At 42.5% G+C, this 21,202-nt stretch overlaps 1 protein-coding gene across 2 annotated transcripts in view; it reads left to right on the top strand.

Annotated features, from left to right (window-relative positions):
• Stag3 (STAG3 cohesin complex component) overlaps nt 1–21,202 on the top strand; it is a 38,578-nt gene that overhangs the window by 5,664 nt on the left and 11,712 nt on the right. For both annotated transcript variants that reach the window (XM_069989221.1, XM_069989223.1), the window contains exons 4-21: nt 819–938; nt 9,354–9,450; nt 11,250–11,326; nt 11,676–11,880; nt 12,737–12,888; nt 15,507–15,580; nt 16,573–16,696; nt 17,413–17,511; nt 17,943–18,022; nt 18,332–18,439; nt 18,670–18,790; nt 18,928–19,033; nt 19,413–19,516; nt 19,757–19,849; nt 19,961–20,050; nt 20,228–20,428; nt 20,543–20,613; nt 20,713–20,800. In XM_069989221.1, coding sequence (XP_069845322.1) covers nt 819–938; nt 9,354–9,450; nt 11,250–11,326; nt 11,676–11,880; nt 12,737–12,888; nt 15,507–15,580; nt 16,573–16,696; nt 17,413–17,511; nt 17,943–18,022; nt 18,332–18,439; nt 18,670–18,790; nt 18,928–19,033; nt 19,413–19,516; nt 19,757–19,849; nt 19,961–20,050; nt 20,228–20,428; nt 20,543–20,613; nt 20,713–20,800 — 2,010 coding nt within the window. The remainder of the gene's footprint in view (nt 1–818; nt 939–9,353; nt 9,451–11,249; nt 11,327–11,675; nt 11,881–12,736; nt 12,889–15,506; nt 15,581–16,572; nt 16,697–17,412; nt 17,512–17,942; nt 18,023–18,331; nt 18,440–18,669; nt 18,791–18,927; nt 19,034–19,412; nt 19,517–19,756; nt 19,850–19,960; nt 20,051–20,227; nt 20,429–20,542; nt 20,614–20,712; nt 20,801–21,202) is intronic.

The following is a 21,202-nucleotide window of genomic DNA, read 5'->3' as shown; positions in this document are numbered from 1 at the left end:
CCTCAGATCTCTGCCTTCTGAGTAGCTAGGATTACAGATGTTAGCCGCCAGCGCCCAGCTCAGATCCTGTAATCTTGTTATATTCACTTATGAGTTGTCATTGTTATTAGGATTCTCTCTATACATGGTCATGTCATCTGTGACTAAAGACAGTACTAGATTATTTTTCCTACTTATTGTTGGTACTAGGGTTTGAACTCAGGGCCTGGATGCTGTCCTTTTACATTTTTGGTCAAGGTTAACAGTTTACCACTTGAGCCATACCTCTACTTCTAGTTGTTTTTTTGTTTTTTGTTTTTTTGTTTTTGCTGGTTAATTGGAGATAAGAGTCTTACAGACTTTTTTAAGGGCTGGCTTTGAACCTCAATCCTCAAATCAGCCTCCTGAGAGCTAGATTACAGGTGGTGCCTAGTTATTTATTTTTCTAGCTTTTGCTTTTTTTTTTTTCTTCTTGTCCTGAGGCTTGAACTCAGCTGTCCCTGAACTTTTATTTTGCCAGGGCTTTTATCATCTGAGCCACAGCTCCACTTCTGGCTTTAAAAATATTTTTTGGTAGTTAATTTGAGATCAAAGTCTCCTGGACTTTCCTGCCTAGGCTAGCTTTGAACCACAATAATCAGATCTCAGTCTCCTGAGTAACTTGGATTACAGATGTGAGCCATCTGTGCCCAGCTAAAATTGGTGTTTTTTTTAAAAATATTTTTAAAAATCAGTAAAGTGCTGTGCAATGAGAAGCTTAAGCCCACTGATAAAATAATGATGAAGTTAACTGTCAACATCACTTTTATTTCATACCTGATCTTTTTTATACTTAATAGATGCCAAAACATCGAAAGAAGGGGTTCCAGACCGAATGTTGTAATGGCCAGAAAGAGGCAGCACAACCATCAGCCAATGATCTCTTTGATGCTGTGAAAGCTGCCAAAAGTGACATGCAGGTAAAGCATTGTTTGCTTCTTGATGCCATCTCACTTTGTTTAGAAGAAAGATAAGGAAAACTATTTGCAAACTTGATTTCTTTCTTTCTCCCCACCCCCACTCTGAGATCTGGATTGAGCTTGGTATGTGATGCTTTCACTCATTGGCTGGTGCTGTAACCACCTGAGCCATGCCTCCAAACCCCAAACTTGTTTTGATGTAGACACTGTAGTGAGTTTACCTAGTTAAAAAATGCCCTAGAGTGAGTCCTTGGATTTGTGTGAGAGACCTAAATAAGAGACAATGCTCTTTTCCTAAAGGTACCATAGAATGGGAACAATTTTGCCTTTATTGATTGATCAAGTAGGTCAGAAGAGGCACTAAATGACCTGGGAAAGGAAAGATATAGGCAGCAGCCTGTCACATTTTAGCTATACCTTGACAGTTATATCTAATTACTTTTCCGTGCGTGCGTGCGTGCGTGCGTGCGTGTGTGTGTGTGTGTGTGTGTGTGTGTGTGTGTGTGTGTGCGCGCGCGCGCGCACACGTGCTGGACCTGGAACTTGAACTCAGGGCTCTGTCCCTGAGCTTTTTAGCCTTAGCTTCAAGGCTAGTACTCTACTATTTGAGCCATAGCTCCACTTAGGCTTTCTTGGGTGGTTAGTTGGAGATAGTCTCGTGCAGTTTCCTTCCTAAGCTGGCTTCAGACTGCAATTCTCAGATCTTGTCTTCCTGAGTAGCTAGGATTTTAGGCATGGGTCACTGGTGCTTGGCCCTACATTTCTTTTTAGTGTTTTTTTAAATTATCTTAAAATGTATACAGTATACACATACTTTAGGAAGTAAAACACTACCAGGACACCAGTGGCTCACACTTGTAATCCTGTCTACTCAGGAACCTGAGATCTGAGGGAATAAGGTTTAAATGAAGCCCCCAGCCTGAGTAGGAAAGTCCGTGTTCTTTTCTCTCCCGCCCTTCCTCCCTTCTTCCCCCTCTTCTCCCTACCTCCTTTTCTCATTTCCCTTCCCCCTTCTTCCCTTCCTCTCCCTCCCTTCCCCCTCCTTCCCCCTTCCTCCCTCCCTCTCCCTCCCTCCCCCTTCCTTCCCCCCTCCTTTCCTCTTCCTCCCTTCCTCTCCCTCCCTCCCCCTCCTTCCTCTTCCCTCCTCCTCTCCCTCCTTCCCTCCTTCCCTCCTTCCCTCCTTCCCTCCTTCCCTCCCTCCCTCCCTCCCTCCCTCCCTTCCCTCCTTCCTTCCTTCCTTCCTTCCTTCCTTCCTTCCTTCCTTCCTTCCTTCCTTCCTTCTTTTCTTTTGTTGGTTATGGGGCTTGATCTTAGGGTCTGGGTGCTGCCCTGAGCTTTTCTGCTCAAGCTAGCACTCTACCACAGCACCTCTTCTGGTTTTCTGGTAGTTAATTGGCGATAGAGTCTCATAGCCTTTCCTGCCTGGGCTGGCTTCAGCCTCCTAAGTAGTCGGATTACAGACTTGAGCCACTAGTGCCCAACAAATTTTTTTTTTTTTTGGCTTGAACTTGGGGACTGAGTGCTGTCCCTGAGCCCTTTAGATCAAGGCTAGCACTACCACTTTGAGCCACAGAGCCACTTCCTTTGTGATATTCTTTTTTTTTTATTTTATTTTATTTTATTTTTTTGGTTGGTTGTAGGGCTTGAACTCTGAGCCTGGGAGCTGTCCCTCAGTTCAAGGCAAGCACTCTACCGCTTGAGCCACAGCACCACTTCCGGGTTTTCTAGTGGTTTATTGTAGGTAAGAGTCTCACTGACTTTCCTGCCCCGGACTGACTTTGAATTGAGATCCTCAGATCTCAGCCTTCTGAGTAGCTAGGATTACAGGCGTCAGCCACCAGCACCTGTCTCTCTGTGAGATTCTTATCTCCAATAAACTGCTAAAATATAAAAGTGCTGGAAGTGGAGTTTTGGCTCAAATGTCAGAGTGCTAGACTTGAGCAAAAGAGCTCAAGGACAGCACCCAATCGCTGAGTTCAAGCCCCAGGACTAGCACAAAAATAAAAAAAGAAAGCACTTGACTAGAGATACAGCTCAGTGGTAGATTGTTTATATATAGGCCCTAGGTTTGATTTCCATACTGCAAAATATAAAAAAATGGTTGCCCAGATCTCTAGTCCTCAATTAAAAAAATGGAATTCTAATAGAGCTGTAGAGGTCCCTTATATATCCATTTTACTCAATCCTATTGCTACCCAGAGATAGCCACTAGACTGAATTTTGTGTGAATTGTGGTCTTATCTCTAACAAATAATGGAATCAGTCTTTATTCTTCTGTAACTTTAGTTAACTTCGAGATTCATCCATATCATGAAACAGATTTTTTTTTGTTTTTTGGTCAGTCATGGGGCTTTGAACTCTGGGCCTGGGCGATATCCCTGCTCTACCACTTGAGCCAAAGCACCACTTCCAGTTTTCTAGGTTTATTGGAGATAAGTCTCATGGGCTTTCCTGCCCGGGCTGGCTTTGAGCCAGAGTCCTCAGATCTCAGCCTCCTGAGTAGCTAGGATTACAGGTGTGAGCCACCGGCGCCCGGCTTGAAATTGAGATTAAAAAAAAATTTTAGTGAAGTATTTTAAAATTTCAAATACAATATTTTGCTAGATATATTTTTGTTATTTGAGTTATAACTTTATTAGGTTGTAGTCAGGGACTATGATCTTTGGAATTTATGGAGGCAACTTTGTGACCTAGTGTTTAATCATTTTACAAAACTACATGAACTTGAAAAGCATGTCTGTTCCAGTTCTTGGGCATGGGGTTCTCTTGAATGAGATAGAAATATGAAACTATTTTGATAGTTCTGTTGTTGCTGGGTTTTGGGGGGAGTTTTATTCATTCTTTGTGATAAATCAATAACAGGTAGAGATGTTAATATATGAAGGTGATTTTTTTTGAGTCATGCCTTTTGTATTAATACCCGTATTTGCCTTAAATTTTTTTTTTTGGTCCAGTCGTGGGGCCTGAACTCTGGGCCTGGGCGCTGTCCCTCAGCTCTTCAGCTCAAGGCTAGCACTCTACCACATGAGCCACAGCGCCACTTCCGGCTTTTTTCTTTTTGCTTATGTGGTGCTGAGGAATCGAACCCAGGGCCTCAGGCATGCAAGGCAAACACTCTACCACTGAGCCACCTTCCCAGCCCCTTGCCTTAAATTTTTTTGAGGCTTCTAAAAATTGTTCATTCACAGATTTATAATTGTTATGTCTTCCTAGAGAATCAAACCTTTTATTGTTACATATTGATACTTTCCAGAACACGGTTTATTTGATATTATTCTTATCTCAATAATAGATTTGATTTTCTGTTAGTAATTTGCCTATTGTACCCCCCCTCCCCCCGGGTCATGGGGCTTGAACTCTGGGTCTAGGTGCTGTCCCTCAGCTCTTTTTTTTTTTTTTTTTGGGTCCGGTCGTGGGGCCTGAACTCTGGGCCTGGGCGCTGTCCCTCAGCTCTTCAGCTCAAGTCTAACACTCTACCACTTGAGCCACAGTGCCACTTCTGGCTTTTTTCTTTTTGCTTATATGGTGCTGAGGAATTGAACCCAGGGCCTCAGGCATGCAAGGCAAGCGCTGTACCACTGAGCCACCTTCCCAGCCCCATGTCCCTCAGCTCTTAAACTCAAGGCAAGCACTGTACCACTTGAGCCACAGCACCACTTCTGGTTTTCTGATGGTTTATTGGAGATGAGTCTCACAGATTTTCCTGCCTGGGCTGGCTTTGAAATTAAGTCCTCAGATCTCAGCCTTCAGAATAGCTAGCATTATAGGTATGAGCCACTGGTGCCCGGCCTATTGTCTTTTTTAATATTCTTCCATTTTCAGTTTTTCTTTGTATATTTAGGGCCTGTCTCTTGTATATAGTATGTATCTAGAGTATTTTCTTTTCTTTCCTTTTCTTTTTTTTGCCAGTCTTGGGGATTGAACTCGGGACCTAGGTGCTGTCCCTCAGCTTTTCAAAGGCTAGCAATCTACAACTTGAGCCACAGCTCCACTTATGGCTTTTTGTGGGTAATTGGAGATAGGTCTCATGGACTTTCTTGCCCAGGCTGGTTTCAAATCTTGATCCTCAGATCTCAGCCTCCTGAGTAGCTCATCCAGCTTAGGGTATATTCTTTATCCAGTTTGCTAAGCTGGTATATTCTTTATCCAGTTTGCTAAGCTGGGTTTTAACTTGAGAATGTAATCCTTTTACACTTGTTGCCCCTTTTAATATATATCTTAAAATCTTATGCAATGCTTTGGATCAACTATAAGTATTACCAGCCATACCTCTAGCCTTTTGTGCCTCCCCCCCTTTTTTTTTTTCTTCTGTGGGTTGTAGGGTTTGAACTCTGGACCTGGGCTCTGACCCTCAGCTCTTCAGATCAAGGTGAGCCCTCTAAAAATTGAGCCACAGCACCACTTCTGGTTTTCTTGTGGTTAATTGGAGATAAGAGTCTCATGGATTTGCCTGCCTGGGCTGGCTTTTAACCATGATCCTCAAGTATCAGTCTTCTGAGTAGGTAGGATGATAGGTGTGAGCCACCAGTGCCCACTCCCTTGCCCTTTTTAAAACCCTTTTTGAGACAGTTTTTTTTAGCCCTTTTTTTTTTTTTTTTTTTGTTTCCTTGGGCTTGAACTAAGAGTCTGGGCACTGTCTTTGAGTTTCTTTTATTCACAGCCACAGTGCCATTTCTGGCTCTTTTTGTTTATGTGGTACTAAGGAATCGAGCCCAGAGCTTTATGCATGCTAGACAAGTACCACAAAGCCACATCCCCAGCATCGTTCTTAGCCTTTTTTTGAGATAGGGTTTTACCATATAGCTCAAGCTAGTTTTGAGTTGTTTGTAATTCTCTTGTATCCACTTCTGAGTGCTAGGATTACAATTGTGCAGGATTACCACTATGTTCAGTACATTTGAGTTTGCTTCTAATATTTAATGTGCTTCTACTTTACCTTGTTGTTTTTATTCTTTCTGGATTTTCCTTTTTTTTCTGCCAGTCCTGGGGGCTTGGACTCAGGGCTTGAGCACTGTCTCTGAGCTTCTTTTACTCAAGGCTAACTAACAGTCTACCACTTGAGCTACAGCGCCACTCCAGCTTTTCCTGTTTATGTGGTACCAAGGAATTGAACCCAGGGCTTCATGAATGTTAGGCAAGCACTCTACCACTAAGTCACTTCCCAGCTTTTTTTCCCTTTTACTTAACTGTCTTTTATGAGAACCTGAGTATATATTAACTTCAGGTTACATGTTGTAATATAGTGTTTTAATTTTGCCTATTCCCCAACAAATTGGACTTTCCTATTTTTTACAATATATGTCCAACATTTATCATTTAACATTTGCTTTAGGTATCTATGTATTTTAAGTGCCTATTAACAAACTTTATTCATACATACCCAGTATGGTGGCCCAAGCCTATATATAGTATTTGTTATTCTCACTGGGCATACAAGTTCACAAGAGGGGCTGGGAAGGTGGCTCAGTGGTAGAGTGCTTGCCTCACATGCATGAGGCCCTGAGTTCAATTCCTCAGCATCATATAAGCAGAAAAAGCTGGAAGTGGTGCTGTGGCTCCAGTGGTAGAGCGCTAGCCTTGAGCTGAAGAGCTGAGGGACAGTGCCCAGGCCCAGAGTTCAGGCCCCATGACTGGCAAAAAAAAAAAAAAATTCACAAGATTCCATTTTACTCAGTGGCTAAGTGCAGTGAAATGCAGCTGTCATCCCTGCTAATTCAGGGAAGCACAAATAGGAGGATCACAACCCAAGCTGGCCCAGCATAAAGTGAGACCCTACCATCCTACCTTGAAAATAAAAATCACAAACAGAACTAGAATATGCCTCAGGTGGTAGAGTTCTTATCTAGCAGTTATGAGGCCCTGAGTTCAATCGCCAGTACTGCCAAAATAAATTTTAAAAAATTTAAAAATTTGTTCCTCAAAGTTCATTTCCTAAGTGTCCTATGTTAAGATCACATTTTCTTTTTCTCAGCACATGGTTGCTGGTGGAGTCATCTGTCACTATAGCTTGACATTGTCCAGTAAAGCATTTTATAGTGATAGGAATGTTACAAACCATGTTTCTAGTACAGTATCCACTAGGCTCATGTGACTATTAGGTTCTTGAAATGAGGCTGATACAACTAAGAAATTGGACTTTCTATTTTTATTTTAAAATTACAATGTGTGTGTTTGGTGTGCATGTGCACACATGCACACTCACATGCCAGTCCTGGGGACCAGAGTGCTGTCCTTGAGCTTTTGTTTTGCCCAAGGCTAACATTCTACCACTTGAGGCACAGTTCTCCTTCTGGCTTTTTTTCCTAGTAGTTAATTAGATACAAAACTCTCATGGACTTTTCTGCCCAGGCTGGCTTTGAACCACAGTCCCTCAGATCTTGGCCTCCTGAGTAGCTAGGATTAAAAGCAAGAGCCACTGGCATCTGGCAGGACTATTTGTTTATTAATTTTGTTGTATTGGTTTTGGGGCTTGAATTCAGGGCCTCAAGTTCTTGTTAGGCTCTTTTCCTCATACTGGGCTCTACGAGCCACACCTCCATTTCTAGTTTTCAGTTAGTTAATTAGAAATAAGAGTCTTGAGGATTTTTTTTTCACCTAGACTAGCTCCAATCCTCAAATCTCAGCCTCATGAGTAGCTAGGATATAGATGTGAGCCACCAGCTGGACCTTTTTATTTTTTTGCCAGTCCTGGGGCTTGAACTTGGGGCCTGGGTACTGTCCCTGAGCTTCTTTTGCTCAAGGCTAGCACTCTACTACTTGAGCTACAGTGCCACGTCTGGCCTTTTCTGTTTATGTGGTATTAAGGAATTGGACTCAGGGCTTCATGAATGCTAGGCAAGAACTCTACCACTAAGCCACATTCCCAGCCCTTGACGTTTTATTTTAGTTGATTTAATAGCCACATATGCTAACAGCTAAAATATTTGTACATATCTCATTTCTGAATGTTTTAGTTTGTGTTGAATGCAGATCCTTTGTAAGTAATAATTGCTTTGATTATTTTCTGGTTTTGCTTTCCCATGTTTTATAATATGTTTAAAATACATTTGTTGTGCTTGGGATCTATTAGCTTTCTGGCTTTGAGTATTGTTGTCTTGGAACAGGTGTGAAAAAATCTTTTCAAATATTACCTTGTCTTAGTTTTATTATCTTCTGGAATTCAGTTAGGCATTATTAGAATGCACTTGTCTTCATGTCTCAGAGCAACTATTTCCATCTCTTAGTCTCTCTGAACTACATTTTGAATATTTTCTCTTACTCCTAGTTCACTTATCTTCTGTTCTCTGTGTCCAATCTGCTTTTAATTCATTTGTTAAAGTTTTAAATTTTATACTTTGCACTTATACAAAGTTTGGTCCATTTTCAATTTTTTAAAAATCACACAAGGGGCTTGAACTCAGGGCCTGTTTGCTGTCACTGAGCTTTTCTGCTCAAAGCTAGTGCTTTACAACTTTGAGCCACAGCTCCACTTTCGGCTTTCTGGTGCTTAGTTGGAGATAAGAGTCGTAACAGACTTTCCTGGCCTGGCTGGCTTTTGAACTGCAATCCTCAGATCTGGCCTCTTGAGTAGCTAGGATTACAGGTGTGAGCCAGTGTCCAGCAAGGGTACATTTCTTTTTGAACAATGTCCCTCTCTCTTTTATTTCTTTAATAATAATATAAACATAATCATTTGTTTAATCAATAACATTAGTGTCCAAAGACTTGAATATATTTTTCTGTCTCTTCTAATTATTACTGTCAGTGCCTTGTCTATATGTTTTACTAGATTTTTACTGTCACTCTATTCAATGAATATTTTCCCTGGAGCTATCTATTGGGTCCTGAGTCAAAGGTGGGTTTTAAATAATTGAACCTGAATGCTTATGACAGTTAAATGGAAATACTAAAGAATCATTTCCATAAAATCTCTAGTTGAGAGTATTCTGAAAAAATAGGTAATGTGAAATTGGATTTCAAATCCAGGCCTGAAGTTGCTAAGGATGGTTATCTTCTCAAGAGAGAGTTCTTTTTTGCTATCCCCTTCTGCCCTATGAATTTATTTTTCATTCTTTGCTTTCATAAAGATGTGACCTTGTAAGACCCAGCTCTATATGGAGCCTCCTCTTGGACTATTTTTGTTAGAAAGACAGGCTTAGTCTCCTGTGCTGTGTACCCCATGCTGTCTGGACATACAGTCAGGATCCCTGGGTTTAATCAAACCTCAGGGCAAAAGTCAACTTCTAACCTGTCAGGATTGCTGCCTTCATCTCATTTTCAGCCCATATAGAATTCTGTCTTTCACTCTATTTCACTAATACGTTTTAAAAGATATTTACATGTTTTAATCAGAAGTTCAAATACTTCAGTTGAGAAGATGAAACAGGATTTCTGTTCCTTGTTATACTACCAGAAATCATCTACATTTCCCCCTAGTCTTTGGTGGATGAGTGGCTGGATAACTACAAGCAAGATGAGAATGCGGGGTTCTTGGAGCTCATTAACTTTTTCGTCCGATCCTGTGGATGTAAAGGTAATTTCCTATCCTTTTCTAATATCCAGTCTTATATTCATGTTATAAAAGGTTACCTCCATTTAGGTGAACAGGATTAGACATTTTCTATATTGAAGAAGAAAATAAAATAGAGAGGATTTTTACTTATTTTACTACATTTGTGATGAGTAAATAATTTAACCCAGTAGGGAACTATATAGGAACTCTCTTGAGGTAAGAGCTCTTGGAGGGAAAATAATTATGCTTATTGTAATGATAATGGAAGTTGACAAACTTGAAGTTGAAGTATGCTATCAGATGCCTTTTAATCTTTATAGATGAAATAGCCTCCTACTTTTTTGTTATTTCTTAGTAACTTCTGAAATTGTAGAGCCCCCAGATCTAAGTCATGTCATGGCTTTATTAGGGTAGATAATATCAAGTTGTATTATACAGCATCTGAGGTATGCATATGTCTAATCCTGGCACTGGGAAGGCAAGGCAGGGAAGATCACAAGTTTGAGGCCAACCTGGAGTACATAGCTTTAGGCAAGCCCATTAGCTAACTAGGCTATTTAGCAAAATCCAGTTTCAAAAAACAAAACAGCAAAAAAAAAAAAAAATGCCAGGCAGCAGTGGCTCATGCCTGTAATCCTAGCTACTCAGGAGGCAAAGATCTGAGGATTGTGGTTTGAAGCCAGCCCAGGCAGAAAGTCTGTGATGCCATTATCTTTAATTAATCACCAAAAAGTTGGAAGTGGAATTGTGGCTTATGTAGTGAAGTGCTAGCCTTGAGCAAAAGAAGCTCAAGGACAGTGCTCAGGCCCTGAGTTCAAGCCCCAGGACCAGCACCAAAAAAATTGTATATAGTAGTAACTCATGCCTATAATCCTAGCTCCTCAGAAAGCTGATATCAAGAGGATAATGGTTCAGCCCAGGCAAAAGGTTCTTGAGACCTCATTTCAAACAGCAAAATCTGGATGTAGCGGTTACCTATCATCCCAGCTATTGGAAAGTGTAAATAGAAAGATCATAGTCCAACCCAGCTCAGGCAAAAAACACAAAATCCTACCTCAGAAGTAACCAGGGCAAAAAGGGCTGAAGGTGTGGCTCAATTCCAGCAAGTGGGAGACTCTGACTTTTAACCCCAGTACCATCAAAGAATCTGGCCTAGTCTTTTTTCTATCTTTTCTTTATTATTATTATTTTTTAAATTTGGGGTCTTGTAAAAGCCATTATGTAATCTCTACATTTCCTTCCTTCCTTCCTTCCTTCCTTCCCTCCTTCCCTCCTTCCCTCCTTTCCTTCCTTCCCTCCTTCCTTCCTTTCCTTCCTTCCCTCCTACCCTCCTTCCTTCCCTTCCTTCCTTCCTTCCTTCCTTTTTCTTTCTTTTCTCTCTCTTTCTCTCTCTCTTTCTTTCTCTTTCTTTCTTCCTTCCTTTCTTTTCTTTTTTTTTGCCAGTCCTGGGGCTTGAACTTGGGGCTTGAACTTGAATCCTGGGCACTGTCCCTGAGCTTCTTTTGCTCAAGGCTAGCACTTTACCACTTGAGCCACAGTGCCACTTCTGGCTCTTTCTGTTTATGTGGTACTGAGGAATTGAACCCAGGGCTTCATGCATGCAAGGCAAGCACTCTACCACTAAGCCACATTCCCCACCCTGTCTTTGCATTTTCTAAAAAGGTGATTTCATGGCATGTACAGAATTTGATAGAGACAGGCTTTTGATTAGGATTCTTCACCTAAGCTTTTTTCTATGTTTCCTAGGTCAGATAGATCTGTGAATTATTCCAGTGTCCTAGTGTCTTCCTTTAAAGTACCTCATTTTATTTATTATTCAGGCTCTGTGACCCCTGAGATGTTTAAGAAGATGTCCAACTCAGAGATCATCCAGCACTTGACTGAACAGTTTAATGAGGTGGAGAAGATGATCAGGATTCTCTTGGCCAATATCTTCTTTCTGATTCTGGGAAATGTGGTAGCTTTTTAGAAGGAAGTGCCTAATCTCTTGGGTCTAAAAGATACCCAAAAAATTATGTGGTAAAATCAGATAATCTGGAGTTGGGGAGAATAACAGAAATCAAATATATTGGAAATACCATTTTTACTATATTATTGGTTGGGTTTGTTTGTTTTGTTGGTATTGAGGTTTGCCCTGGGCTTTCTAGGCAGGCTTTCTAGCACTTAAATAAGGTTTTCACTTTTAAGTGCCTATGGCTTCATGGATCTGATAATAACTTTTTTTCTTTTAAACAATTTTTTTGTAGGATTCAGGGGAATATCCCTTGACAGCTCCTGGGCCATCCTGGAAGAAGTTCCAGGGAAGCTTCTGTGAATTTATAAAGACATTGGTCTGTCAATGCCAGTACAGCCTCCTCTATGACAGTTTTCCTATGGATGAGCTCATCTCCCTGCTCACTGGCTTCTCAGACTCTCAGGTCCGCGCCTTCCGTCACACTAGCACCTTGGCTGGTAAGCACTTGTTGCACTGTGGGATCTTTGGGGGAGGAGGGTTCCATTGAATTTTTTTTCTCTGGTTCTGGCTCTTTTTTTCATACCTATATCTTAGCTCTTTATTTTAATATCTTGCCACTGTTATTTCAAACTTCTATGCATTTCTCACTATTGAACACATGAAAAGAACTATATAACTTTCTAGCCTTAATGTCTTATAGCTCACCCCTGTACATATGCTGGGGGTTAAAAAAAGGCCAAAAGAATGAAGAGGGAAAGCCTAGTGCTATGGCTTATGCCTGTAATCCTAGCTACTCAGGAGGCTGAGATTTGAGGATCATGGTTCAAAGCCAGCCCAAGCAGGGAAGTCCATGAAACTCTTTACCTACAATTTACTACCAGAAAACTGGAAGTGGCGCTGTGGCCCAAAGTGATAGAGTGCTAGCCTTGAGAAAAAGAGCTCTGGGACAGTGCCCAGGCCCTGAGTTCAAGCCCCATGACTGACAAAAAAAAAAAAAAAAGGGAAAGTCTACTCTAGGGCAGTAGTTTTAAGCCTTTAGAATCACCCTACTTTAACCCTTCAATGTCTTTGCCTTTTTACCTTCTCTTTTGTTTGTTTGTTTGTTTGTTGTCAGTTGTGGGGCCTGAACTCTGGGCCTGGGCACTGTCCCTGAGCTCTTCATTTCAAGGCTAGAGCTCTACCCCTTGAGCTTTTTCTCCTTATGTGGTGCTGAGCAATTGAACCCAGGGCCTCATGCATGCAAGGCAAGCACTCTACCACTGACCGAGCCACCTTCACTGCCCTACCTTCTCTTTTTGAACTCATGCTCTCTTTGACATATAATTGTTGTCTTGATTTTTTATTGACTCAAAGCTATGAAGCTGATGACCTCTTTAGTAAAAGTTGCCCTCCAACTGAGTTTGCACAGAGACAACAATCAGCGGCAGTATGAAGCTGAAAGAAACAAGAGGCCAGAGCAGAGGGCTCCTGAGCGGCTGGAGAGCCTGCAAAAGAAACGCAAAGAGGTGAGGAAAGAGTGTTTTCTACCTCTTCCTTCCCTTCCTCTCTCCCTCCCTCCTTCTTTTACTCCCTCTCTTTTTTCTTCCCAGCTTCCATCTTCTGCTGTTGCAGACCACCTCAGTATTTTTCTCGGTAAGAATAGGCCTCTCGCAGTCTTTCAGATAAGGAATTAGAGAGTTTGGCAATAGCTTATTAGACCAGTCTGTCAGAGCTCATTATATGTTCAGAAATTATGTCCAGGGCAAGCAGAGTGGTTTAAGTGGTAGAGCACCTGACTAGCAAGCATGAGACCCCGAGGTCAAATCCCAATATCACCCAAAAGAAATCATGTTTGATTTTTGAGTTTTTTGTTCCTCCACTTAGTTCAGCTTCCATTTGCATTCATTGTCAGCATTGTTTATATGCAGTACCTGAATGTCATACAAAGAGTTCATTTTTGACCAATATGTTAAGTGTGCAGTGTGGAAGTTATCACAGGATTACTGAAAGCCAACCACTGACAAGGAAGGTGATGTCATGAAGAAATGGAAAGTGCTGGGCACCAGTTACTAGCTACTAAGGAGACTAAGATCTGAGAATCGTTGGTTCAAAGCTAGCTGGCAGGAAGATCGATGAGACTCTTATTTCCAGTTTTTCACCAAAAAGCTCAAGTAGTAGAGCACTAGCCTTGAGCAAAAAAGTTCAATGATAGCACCCAGTCCCTGAGTTCAAGCTCCATGACTGGCACAAATAAAGGGTGGTGGTGGTAATTTTGCCTATTTATCTGTTTAAATCAGATGAGTAATTGCACAGTATGGTATATTTTAAGTGTCAATGTTAGTAAGATTTTTTTTGTCACTTTGACGAACACTTGAAGGTAGTCTAAAGTGAAGAGGATTTATTTTGGTTTGCAGTTTCAGAAGTCTTAAGTTCAAGTCCATTGATCCATTACGTTGTTCATGGAGGGTAGAGTACTTACAGTTTAATCCCCAGTACTGCCAGAAAAAAAATCATGCTAAGAGTCTGTGATAAATCAAGAGTTATTCACCTCATAGCACAGCCGTGATGCAGGAAGGGAAAGGTCCAGTGATAAGATTCACCCTTCAAAGATCCCCCCAATAATCTACTTCTTCTCAGTATGCCCCACTACCTAATAGCTCATTCAGGTATAAGTTCATCAGTAGATTAATTCATCATTGAAGCTAGAGTCATCATGATCTGGTCACCTCTTGAAAGTCTTATTAGCTGGCAGCCCAGCTTTTAACATGAGCTTTCATGAGACATTTTTTGATTGAAACTGGTACTAGGGCTTGAACTCAGGTTTTTTGTGCTTTCATTTGACTTTTTCACTCATGGCTGGTGATCTACCACTTGAGTCATGCCTCCATTTCTGTTGGCTTTTTGTTTGTTTTTGCTAGTTAATTGGAGATAAGAGTCTCTTGAATTAGTCTTCTTGGGTGCCTTAGAAATGTGGTCCTCAGTTCTCAGACTCCTAAGTCTCTAGGGTTATCCTTTTCTCCTTATTATTTCTGCCTCCTCGGTATCATTCTTCAAACTAGGGTTTTCAGCAGTGGCACTATTGACTTGGGAGCGGTTCTGTCTTTGTAAAATATTTAGCAGTATCCCTGGCCTCTGTCTACTGGGTAACAGTAGTACCCTGCTGCCCCCCTAGTTGGGACAGTGAAAATTATCTTCAGACATCGATAAATTGTCTAGTTGAGAACTTCTGTTTTATTTTTTTCTCTTTTTTTATGTATGGTTCTGCTTCTTGTGCTGGTCCTAGGGCTTGAACTCAGGACCTGGATGCTGTCCCTGAGCTTTATTGCTCAAGGCTAGTATGCTCTTACCACTTGAACCATAGTGCCATTTCCTTGCTGATTCTACTTCTATCAAACTGAATTTATTGCAAGTTTATTTTTCCAGTGACAAATAACCAAAAAACATTTATCTGTGCAAGGGCTCAAATCTACAATCCTAGTTACTCAGGAGGCTAAGATACAGGGGATTGTGGTTTGAGGCTAGTTGGGGCAGAAAAGTCCACAAGACTCCATATCCAAAATAACCTGACCTGGAACTATAACTCAGGTGATAGAATGCCAACTGAGCAAGCAAGCCAGGCAACTACAAAGAACTGCAAAGAAAAAATATAAATATAAGTATCAGGGCTTCTGAATGGACTAAGTGCACAGTGGATATTATATTCTACCAAACAGAAATAAACCTCTGAGACATTGAGTATCCTGCTTTGTCTAGAATTAGAAATTTATTTTGGGGGGGGGGGGGGTCCAGTCATGGGGCCTGAACTCTGGGCCTGGGTGCTGTCCCTCAGCTCTTTAGCTCAAGGCTAGCTCTCTACCACTTGAGCCACAGCACCAATTCCGGCTTTTTTTCTTTTTGCTTATGTGGTGCTGAGGAATTGAACCCAGGGCCTCATGCATGCAAGGCAAGCGCTCTACCACTGAGCCACCTTCCCAGCCCTAGAATTAGAAAATTTTAAAGAGAACATCGGAGAAGAGACCAAGTGTTCACTCTATGTTTTCTAATAGTAGAAAGTGTATGGAAGTTGCTCTTTTCTATATCTTTGTGGCCTTACATTTTGGAGGTACAAGAAAGGTGAATTGACTTGTTTCTTCTTGTCCTTCAGCTCCATGAACATCAAGAGGAGATAGAGGGAATGATGAATGCCATCTTCAGGGGTGTCTTTATCCATCGATACAGGTGAGCTCATGGGCTTCTCCTCTTACTAAAGCTTCTTGGTTATGGCATCTATAGAAATGATAAGGCCCTTTTCCAACCATCAGTTATGTGGTTTATCCCAGAATTAATATAGCTGAAATAAAAACTAAAAATGTTTCAAATTAGTAAGGTTTGATTTATCTTAACCTACAAAGGATCTTATAAACTCTTTGTGGAGAGAAAATAAGAGGATAAGGCATTGTAGGATATTTTGCTCTAACTTTGCCCAAAACCTGATCAAGCCTTCCATCATTCTGTGATTGGAGACATGAAAAGATAAGCACAAAAAATGAAAAAGTGGCTTTTCAGAGGCATGTATGAAACTTACCAAGCCTTTTTCTAGCCCAGCCTGTGGTTTTACTCTGTCCTAAAGAAGAATATTTACAGTAGTTTCTCATTTTGAAGTCTGCTTTCCTCAGCCCCTTCACTTGATTTCTTCTTTGCTTGAAGTAGAATGAAAGCACACACATGCACATAGACAACTTAGCTACTTGTTAAATGAACTTTCAAAATTGGGTTTTTAAAGAAGTATGGAGTCCAGGTGTCAGTGGTTCATGCCTATAATACTAGCTCTTCAGGAGGCTAAGATCTGAGGTTCTTTAGAAGCCAGCTCAGGTAGGAAAGTCCATGATTCTTGTCTCCAATTAACCACCAAAAGCCAGAAGTGGAACTGTGGCTCCTATAGTAGAGTGCTAGCCTTGAATGAAAAGGCTCTGAGTTCAAGTCCTAGTGTGAACGTTAAAAAGCAGTGGTGGTGTGGTGGGGGGAGTGGAGGACAAGTTTGTATAGGACTGGTTCACCTATCTCAGAGATCCTACAGAAAGGTTTACTTTCATGTATTTTGTGTATCTTATGTTCTACATTTTGTGTTGGCATTGAGAGGGGGAAATGAAAAGCATTGACCTGGTATTTGAGAGGGCTGTCGATAGTGAGATAGGAGAGGAGGTAATGAGTTGATATATCTGTCCATCTAGGGACATCCTTCCTGAGATCCGTGCTATCTGCATGGAGGAGCTTGGGTGTTGGATGCAAACCTACAACACCTCTTTCCTCACGGACAGCTATTTAAAATACATTGGCTGGACCTTGCATGATAAGGTAGGGTCAAGTTGGTCTCCTCACTGTCCCCTTTCTCCTCTTCCTGTCCCAGAACACTTAAGCTTCTTCTAGTCATGTCATTTAGGCATTTCACCTAGTAAGCCAATATCAACCTGTCAAGGCACTGAATCTTGTGATTGTCCCAGTGTTGAGGAGGTGGCATAAGGTAGAAGAAAGGAAGTTATATCCAGGAGATGAAATGCTTTCACACCTGATGTATCAGGAAGACTTTCCCTATGAAAAAGGAAACAAGTTGTTGATGGATTGATAGCACAAGTACAGGAAGGTAGCCTCAGAATTGTTTCTGTCATAATTGCTTAAGTCTTCTATGACTCCTTTGTGTTTTGAATACACAAAGCTGTTCAATGTCTTTTTTTTTTTTTTTTTTTTGGGTCCGGTCGTGGGGCCTGAATTCTGGGCCTGGGCGCTATCCCTCAGCTCTTCAGCTCAAGGCTCGCTCTCTACCACTAGAGCCACAGCGCCACTTCCAGCTTTTTTCTTTTTGCTTATGTGGTGCTGAGGAATTGAACCTAGGGCCTCGGGCATGCAAGGCAAGCGCTCTACCACTGAGCCACCTTCCCAGCCCTCAATGTCTTCTTACATCTCAGAATCCTCACCTTCAAGTGTACCTAGGTCCAAATTGAAGAAGCTATGAAGGGCTTAACAGAAGTAAATGGTCAGCTTTGTTTCTCTTCCCATTTGTTCCTCTTCAACAGCAAGGGGAAGTGCGTCTAAAGTGCCTGAAGGCTCTAAAAGGGTTGTACAGCAACCGGGAGCTGATTGCACGTCTAGAGCTCTTTACCAGTCGCTTTAAGGTATGACGAGAACAACACTCCCAGGATTGACCTTGGCTGTGATATATTCACATTTCCCCACCTCAGGTTTCTCTCCCTGTTATGACATTCCTATTCTATCATCTACTCTTTTTTTTTTTTGGGGGGGGGGTCCGGTCATAGGGCCTGAACTCTGGGCCTGCGCTGTCCCTCAGCTCTTCAGCTTAAGGCTAGCGCTCTACCACTTGAGCCACAGCGCCACTTCCTGGCTTTTTTTCTTTTTGCTTATGTGGTGCTGAAGAATTGAACCCAGGGCCTCATGCATGCAAGGCAAGCGCTCTACCACTGAGCCACCTTCCCAGTCCCTCTATCATCTACTCTTGTATTTTATCTTTAGGAATTTTTAAATACTAAGAGAATGCCATACTTTAGAATGTGCAGTGAGATACTGGGCATTGTTTTCTTCCCAACAGGACCGAATGGTGGCCATGGCCATGGACAAAGAGTACGATGTGGCAGTGGAGGCCATCAGGCTTCTGACTGTTATCCTGAAGTGAGTCCTGGGAAGTGGAAGTTGGCAACCCAGGTGAACCTTTCTGACATCAGACAGGTTCCTTCCAGAGCCCTGTCTCCATCTGTCATAGATTGAATTCCTTATTTGCAGATTGGAAGACAGATGATTCCTGAGTTTCAGGACAAAGGGAGAACTTTCCTATCTTCTTTAAGTCCATACTCTTCTGTCTCCCACTTTTTATTTAAAAGTTCTGAGTCATATCCTCATTGTTTTGGCATAGTTTTGTTTCTAACTGATTGTGAGAGGGCAGAGTCCATAGCCACATCAATGCTCCTTTTCTGTTCACAGGAACACAGAGGGAGTTCTGACTAATGCAGACTGTGAGATCGTTTACCCCATCGTGTATGCTTCCAACCGGGTCCTGTCCTCTGCTGCAGGAGAATTTCTGTATTGGAAGTGAGTAGGGGTCTTACTGTGTTGTATTGTTTCTCTCCCTCTTGTCCACTGCTGCTCTGCCTGAGGACTCCTTAAACATACTGAAATCTCTGTTGGTGTCTCCTTTACTTTCTCAACCCTGTGGACTTCCCTTATCCCTTTGTCCTCTCCTTGGGCCCATCTTTCCCTCCATAGTGATTACTGCTTCCTCATGCCTTCCATACTACTCTCCCCATGTATCCATTTCACAGGCTCCTCTGTCCTGAGAGTGAGGCAAGAGTGGGGGGTAGAAGAGAGCAGGAGCGATACCGGAGTCTACATGCCCAGAGGAGATTTTTCTACCTTCTGATGGTCTTCTTCATGAAGAGTGAGGTAATGGAGATACATGGCTGTTGTGCCTAAGACATGGAAGTAGAGAACAAGGCGAGCGATGTGATTATCAGCAATCACTTCCTGGAGCAGTTTCATGTGGCATCAGTAACTCACTCACTGTGCTTCTTCTCCTCCAGCTCCATGAACATGCTGCTTACTTAGTGGACAGCCTATGGGACTGTGCAGGGTTTCGGCTGAAGGACTGGGAGAATCTGGCAGGCATGCTACTGGAGAAGGACCAGAGTGCGTGTCATGTGGTAACTGGGGATAGGCACTCTGCACCTCCTGTTATAAAACTGGGAAATATTTTTTTTGCTAGTCCTGGGTCTTGAACTCAGGGATTGGGCACTGTTGCTTAGCTTTTTTTGCTCAAGGCTAGCACTTTACCACTTGCGCCACAGCACCACTTCTGACTTTTTTTGTTGATGTGGTGCTGAAGAATGGAACCCAGGGCTTCATGCATGCTAGGCAAGCACTCTACCATTAAGCTACATTCCCAGCCCTGGGAAAGATTTTTTTACCTGACCTAAAAAGCAGTAGAGTGGTATGTATGTGCCAAGGGAGACTTGGAGGTGGGAGGTAGGTAATTGTATTTCTCTTTTTGATCCTTCTGCCAACCCAGACTTGAGCAATGTAGAGGAGAGGACACTGATAGAAATCCTTGTGTCCAGTGCCCGGCAAGCTGCAGAGATTCAGCCTCCTGTAGGACGAGTCACTGGGAAAAAGGTATGGTATAAGAGTTGGGTTAGGCAATATATGAGTAGTACTGATGCCAGATAGATATTAGGTGTCATTCTAGCTAGCTTCTGCAACCTCTTAAGATTCCCATCTCCAGAAAAAGGAACTCCAAAGGAAGTTGCTGCATCCTCTTTTCCTCTCTGGGTAGAGAAGGAGTCAATGAGGCAGAAAGACATGCAGACACTGGCTGGGCCATATTTGTCCACACTTGCTTTCCCCTAATTCCAGGGCCTAACTGCTAAGGAACGTAAGCTCCAAGCCAATGACAAGGCAAAGCTATCAGAGCAGCTCATTCCCTTGCTACCCCAGCTCCTGACAAAGGTACCACTTTTCCATCTGGCCTGGGGGTGTGGAGGTAAGGGTACAACCCCCATGCAGGGATGGGGGAGGGATAGCCTGTTAACAGACAGGGCTCTTCTTCTACCACCACAGTTCTCAGCAGATGCAGAGAAAGTTGCTCCCCTACTCCAGCTTCTCGACTACTTTGACCTCAGTATCTACTGTACTGGGCGCTTAGAGAAGGTGAGCAGGCAGTAAGATCTGTTTTCTATACCTCACTACTCCCCTGGTAGGACTAGAATCCATAAGCCTTTCCCTTTTTAGGCATCTTATCCTTGGAGTTACTGCTTGCAACCCTTTTTCTTCCCTGCTCAGCCTTTGTCCCACCACACTGACTTCTCCTGCCCTTTTCCCTCTCAGCACCTGGAACTGCTTCTGCAGCAACTTCAGGAGGTGGTAGTAAAGCACGTGGATCCAGCAGTACTAGAGGCTGGTGCACACGCCCTCCATCTGCTTCGCAAGCCTGAGTTCACCTTTTTCAACCGTGTGGACTTCACCCTTAGCCAACTAATGGAACTGCTCACTGGCCACTTCAAGCAGGATCTCAATGAGCTGCTGCAGGTAGGAGTGGAGTAAATGGCAGGACACTTTGAATCAGATAGGAGAGGGCCCCCAAATCAGGAAGATGGATAAGTGAGTTCCTGGGCAAATCCTTCTGTGAGTCTTCTCTTTCAGTCATCCTTCCTTGATGAAGACGAGATATACAGTCTGGCAACCACAATGAAGCGTCTTTCTGCCTTCTACACGTAAGCATCACTGCTCCTTCAATCCCACTTCTGCTGGTGTCTGGGTAGTTGGTTTCTTCATTCTATTTGACCATAGTGTCTCTCTCTCTTGCCATAAAGTGCTCATGACCTGACTCGATGGGAGCTCTATGAGCCATGCTGCAGACTCCTCCGAAAGGCTGTTGATACAGGAGATGTTCCTCACCAGGCAGGTAGATGGGTGGAGATGTGGACCCTAAGAAGGCACTCTTTAAAGCTGTGTTCTGGATGGCATTCTCTCCTAGCTAGACCCAGACCCAGACCCAATGTGTGGAGTGAACACACAGGAAGACCAGGTGGGCTCTCTCTTTTCATTCCTCTTTCAGAAGGTTCCCGGTGCTTGAGTATTGAATACAGCCATCCTCTTGGGCTCCTTAGAGTCTAGGAGAATATTGAGGGATTCTAGGAAATGGTGACTAAATTAGGGAGATGTCAACATTTCTGTTTATATAGAAGCCTCTAAAGATTGTCTGGAATATTAGTTCTTTGAAATGTCAGGGTTTTTTCCCCCCTCTTCTAGAAAAAGAGTTGGTTTCCCTATCACATTTTCTCCCTTCCTTATTGTTTTGTG

This window comes from Dipodomys merriami, unplaced genomic scaffold (assembly GCF_024711535.1).
Source record: "Dipodomys merriami isolate MVZ:Mamm:240054 unplaced genomic scaffold, mDipMer1.0.p SCAF_373, whole genome shotgun sequence".
In the NCBI taxonomy this organism is placed as follows: domain Eukaryota; kingdom Metazoa; phylum Chordata; class Mammalia; order Rodentia; family Heteromyidae; genus Dipodomys; species Dipodomys merriami.
The sequence above is the reverse complement of the archived record's forward strand: the minus strand, read 5'-3'. Positions and strand labels throughout refer to the sequence as shown.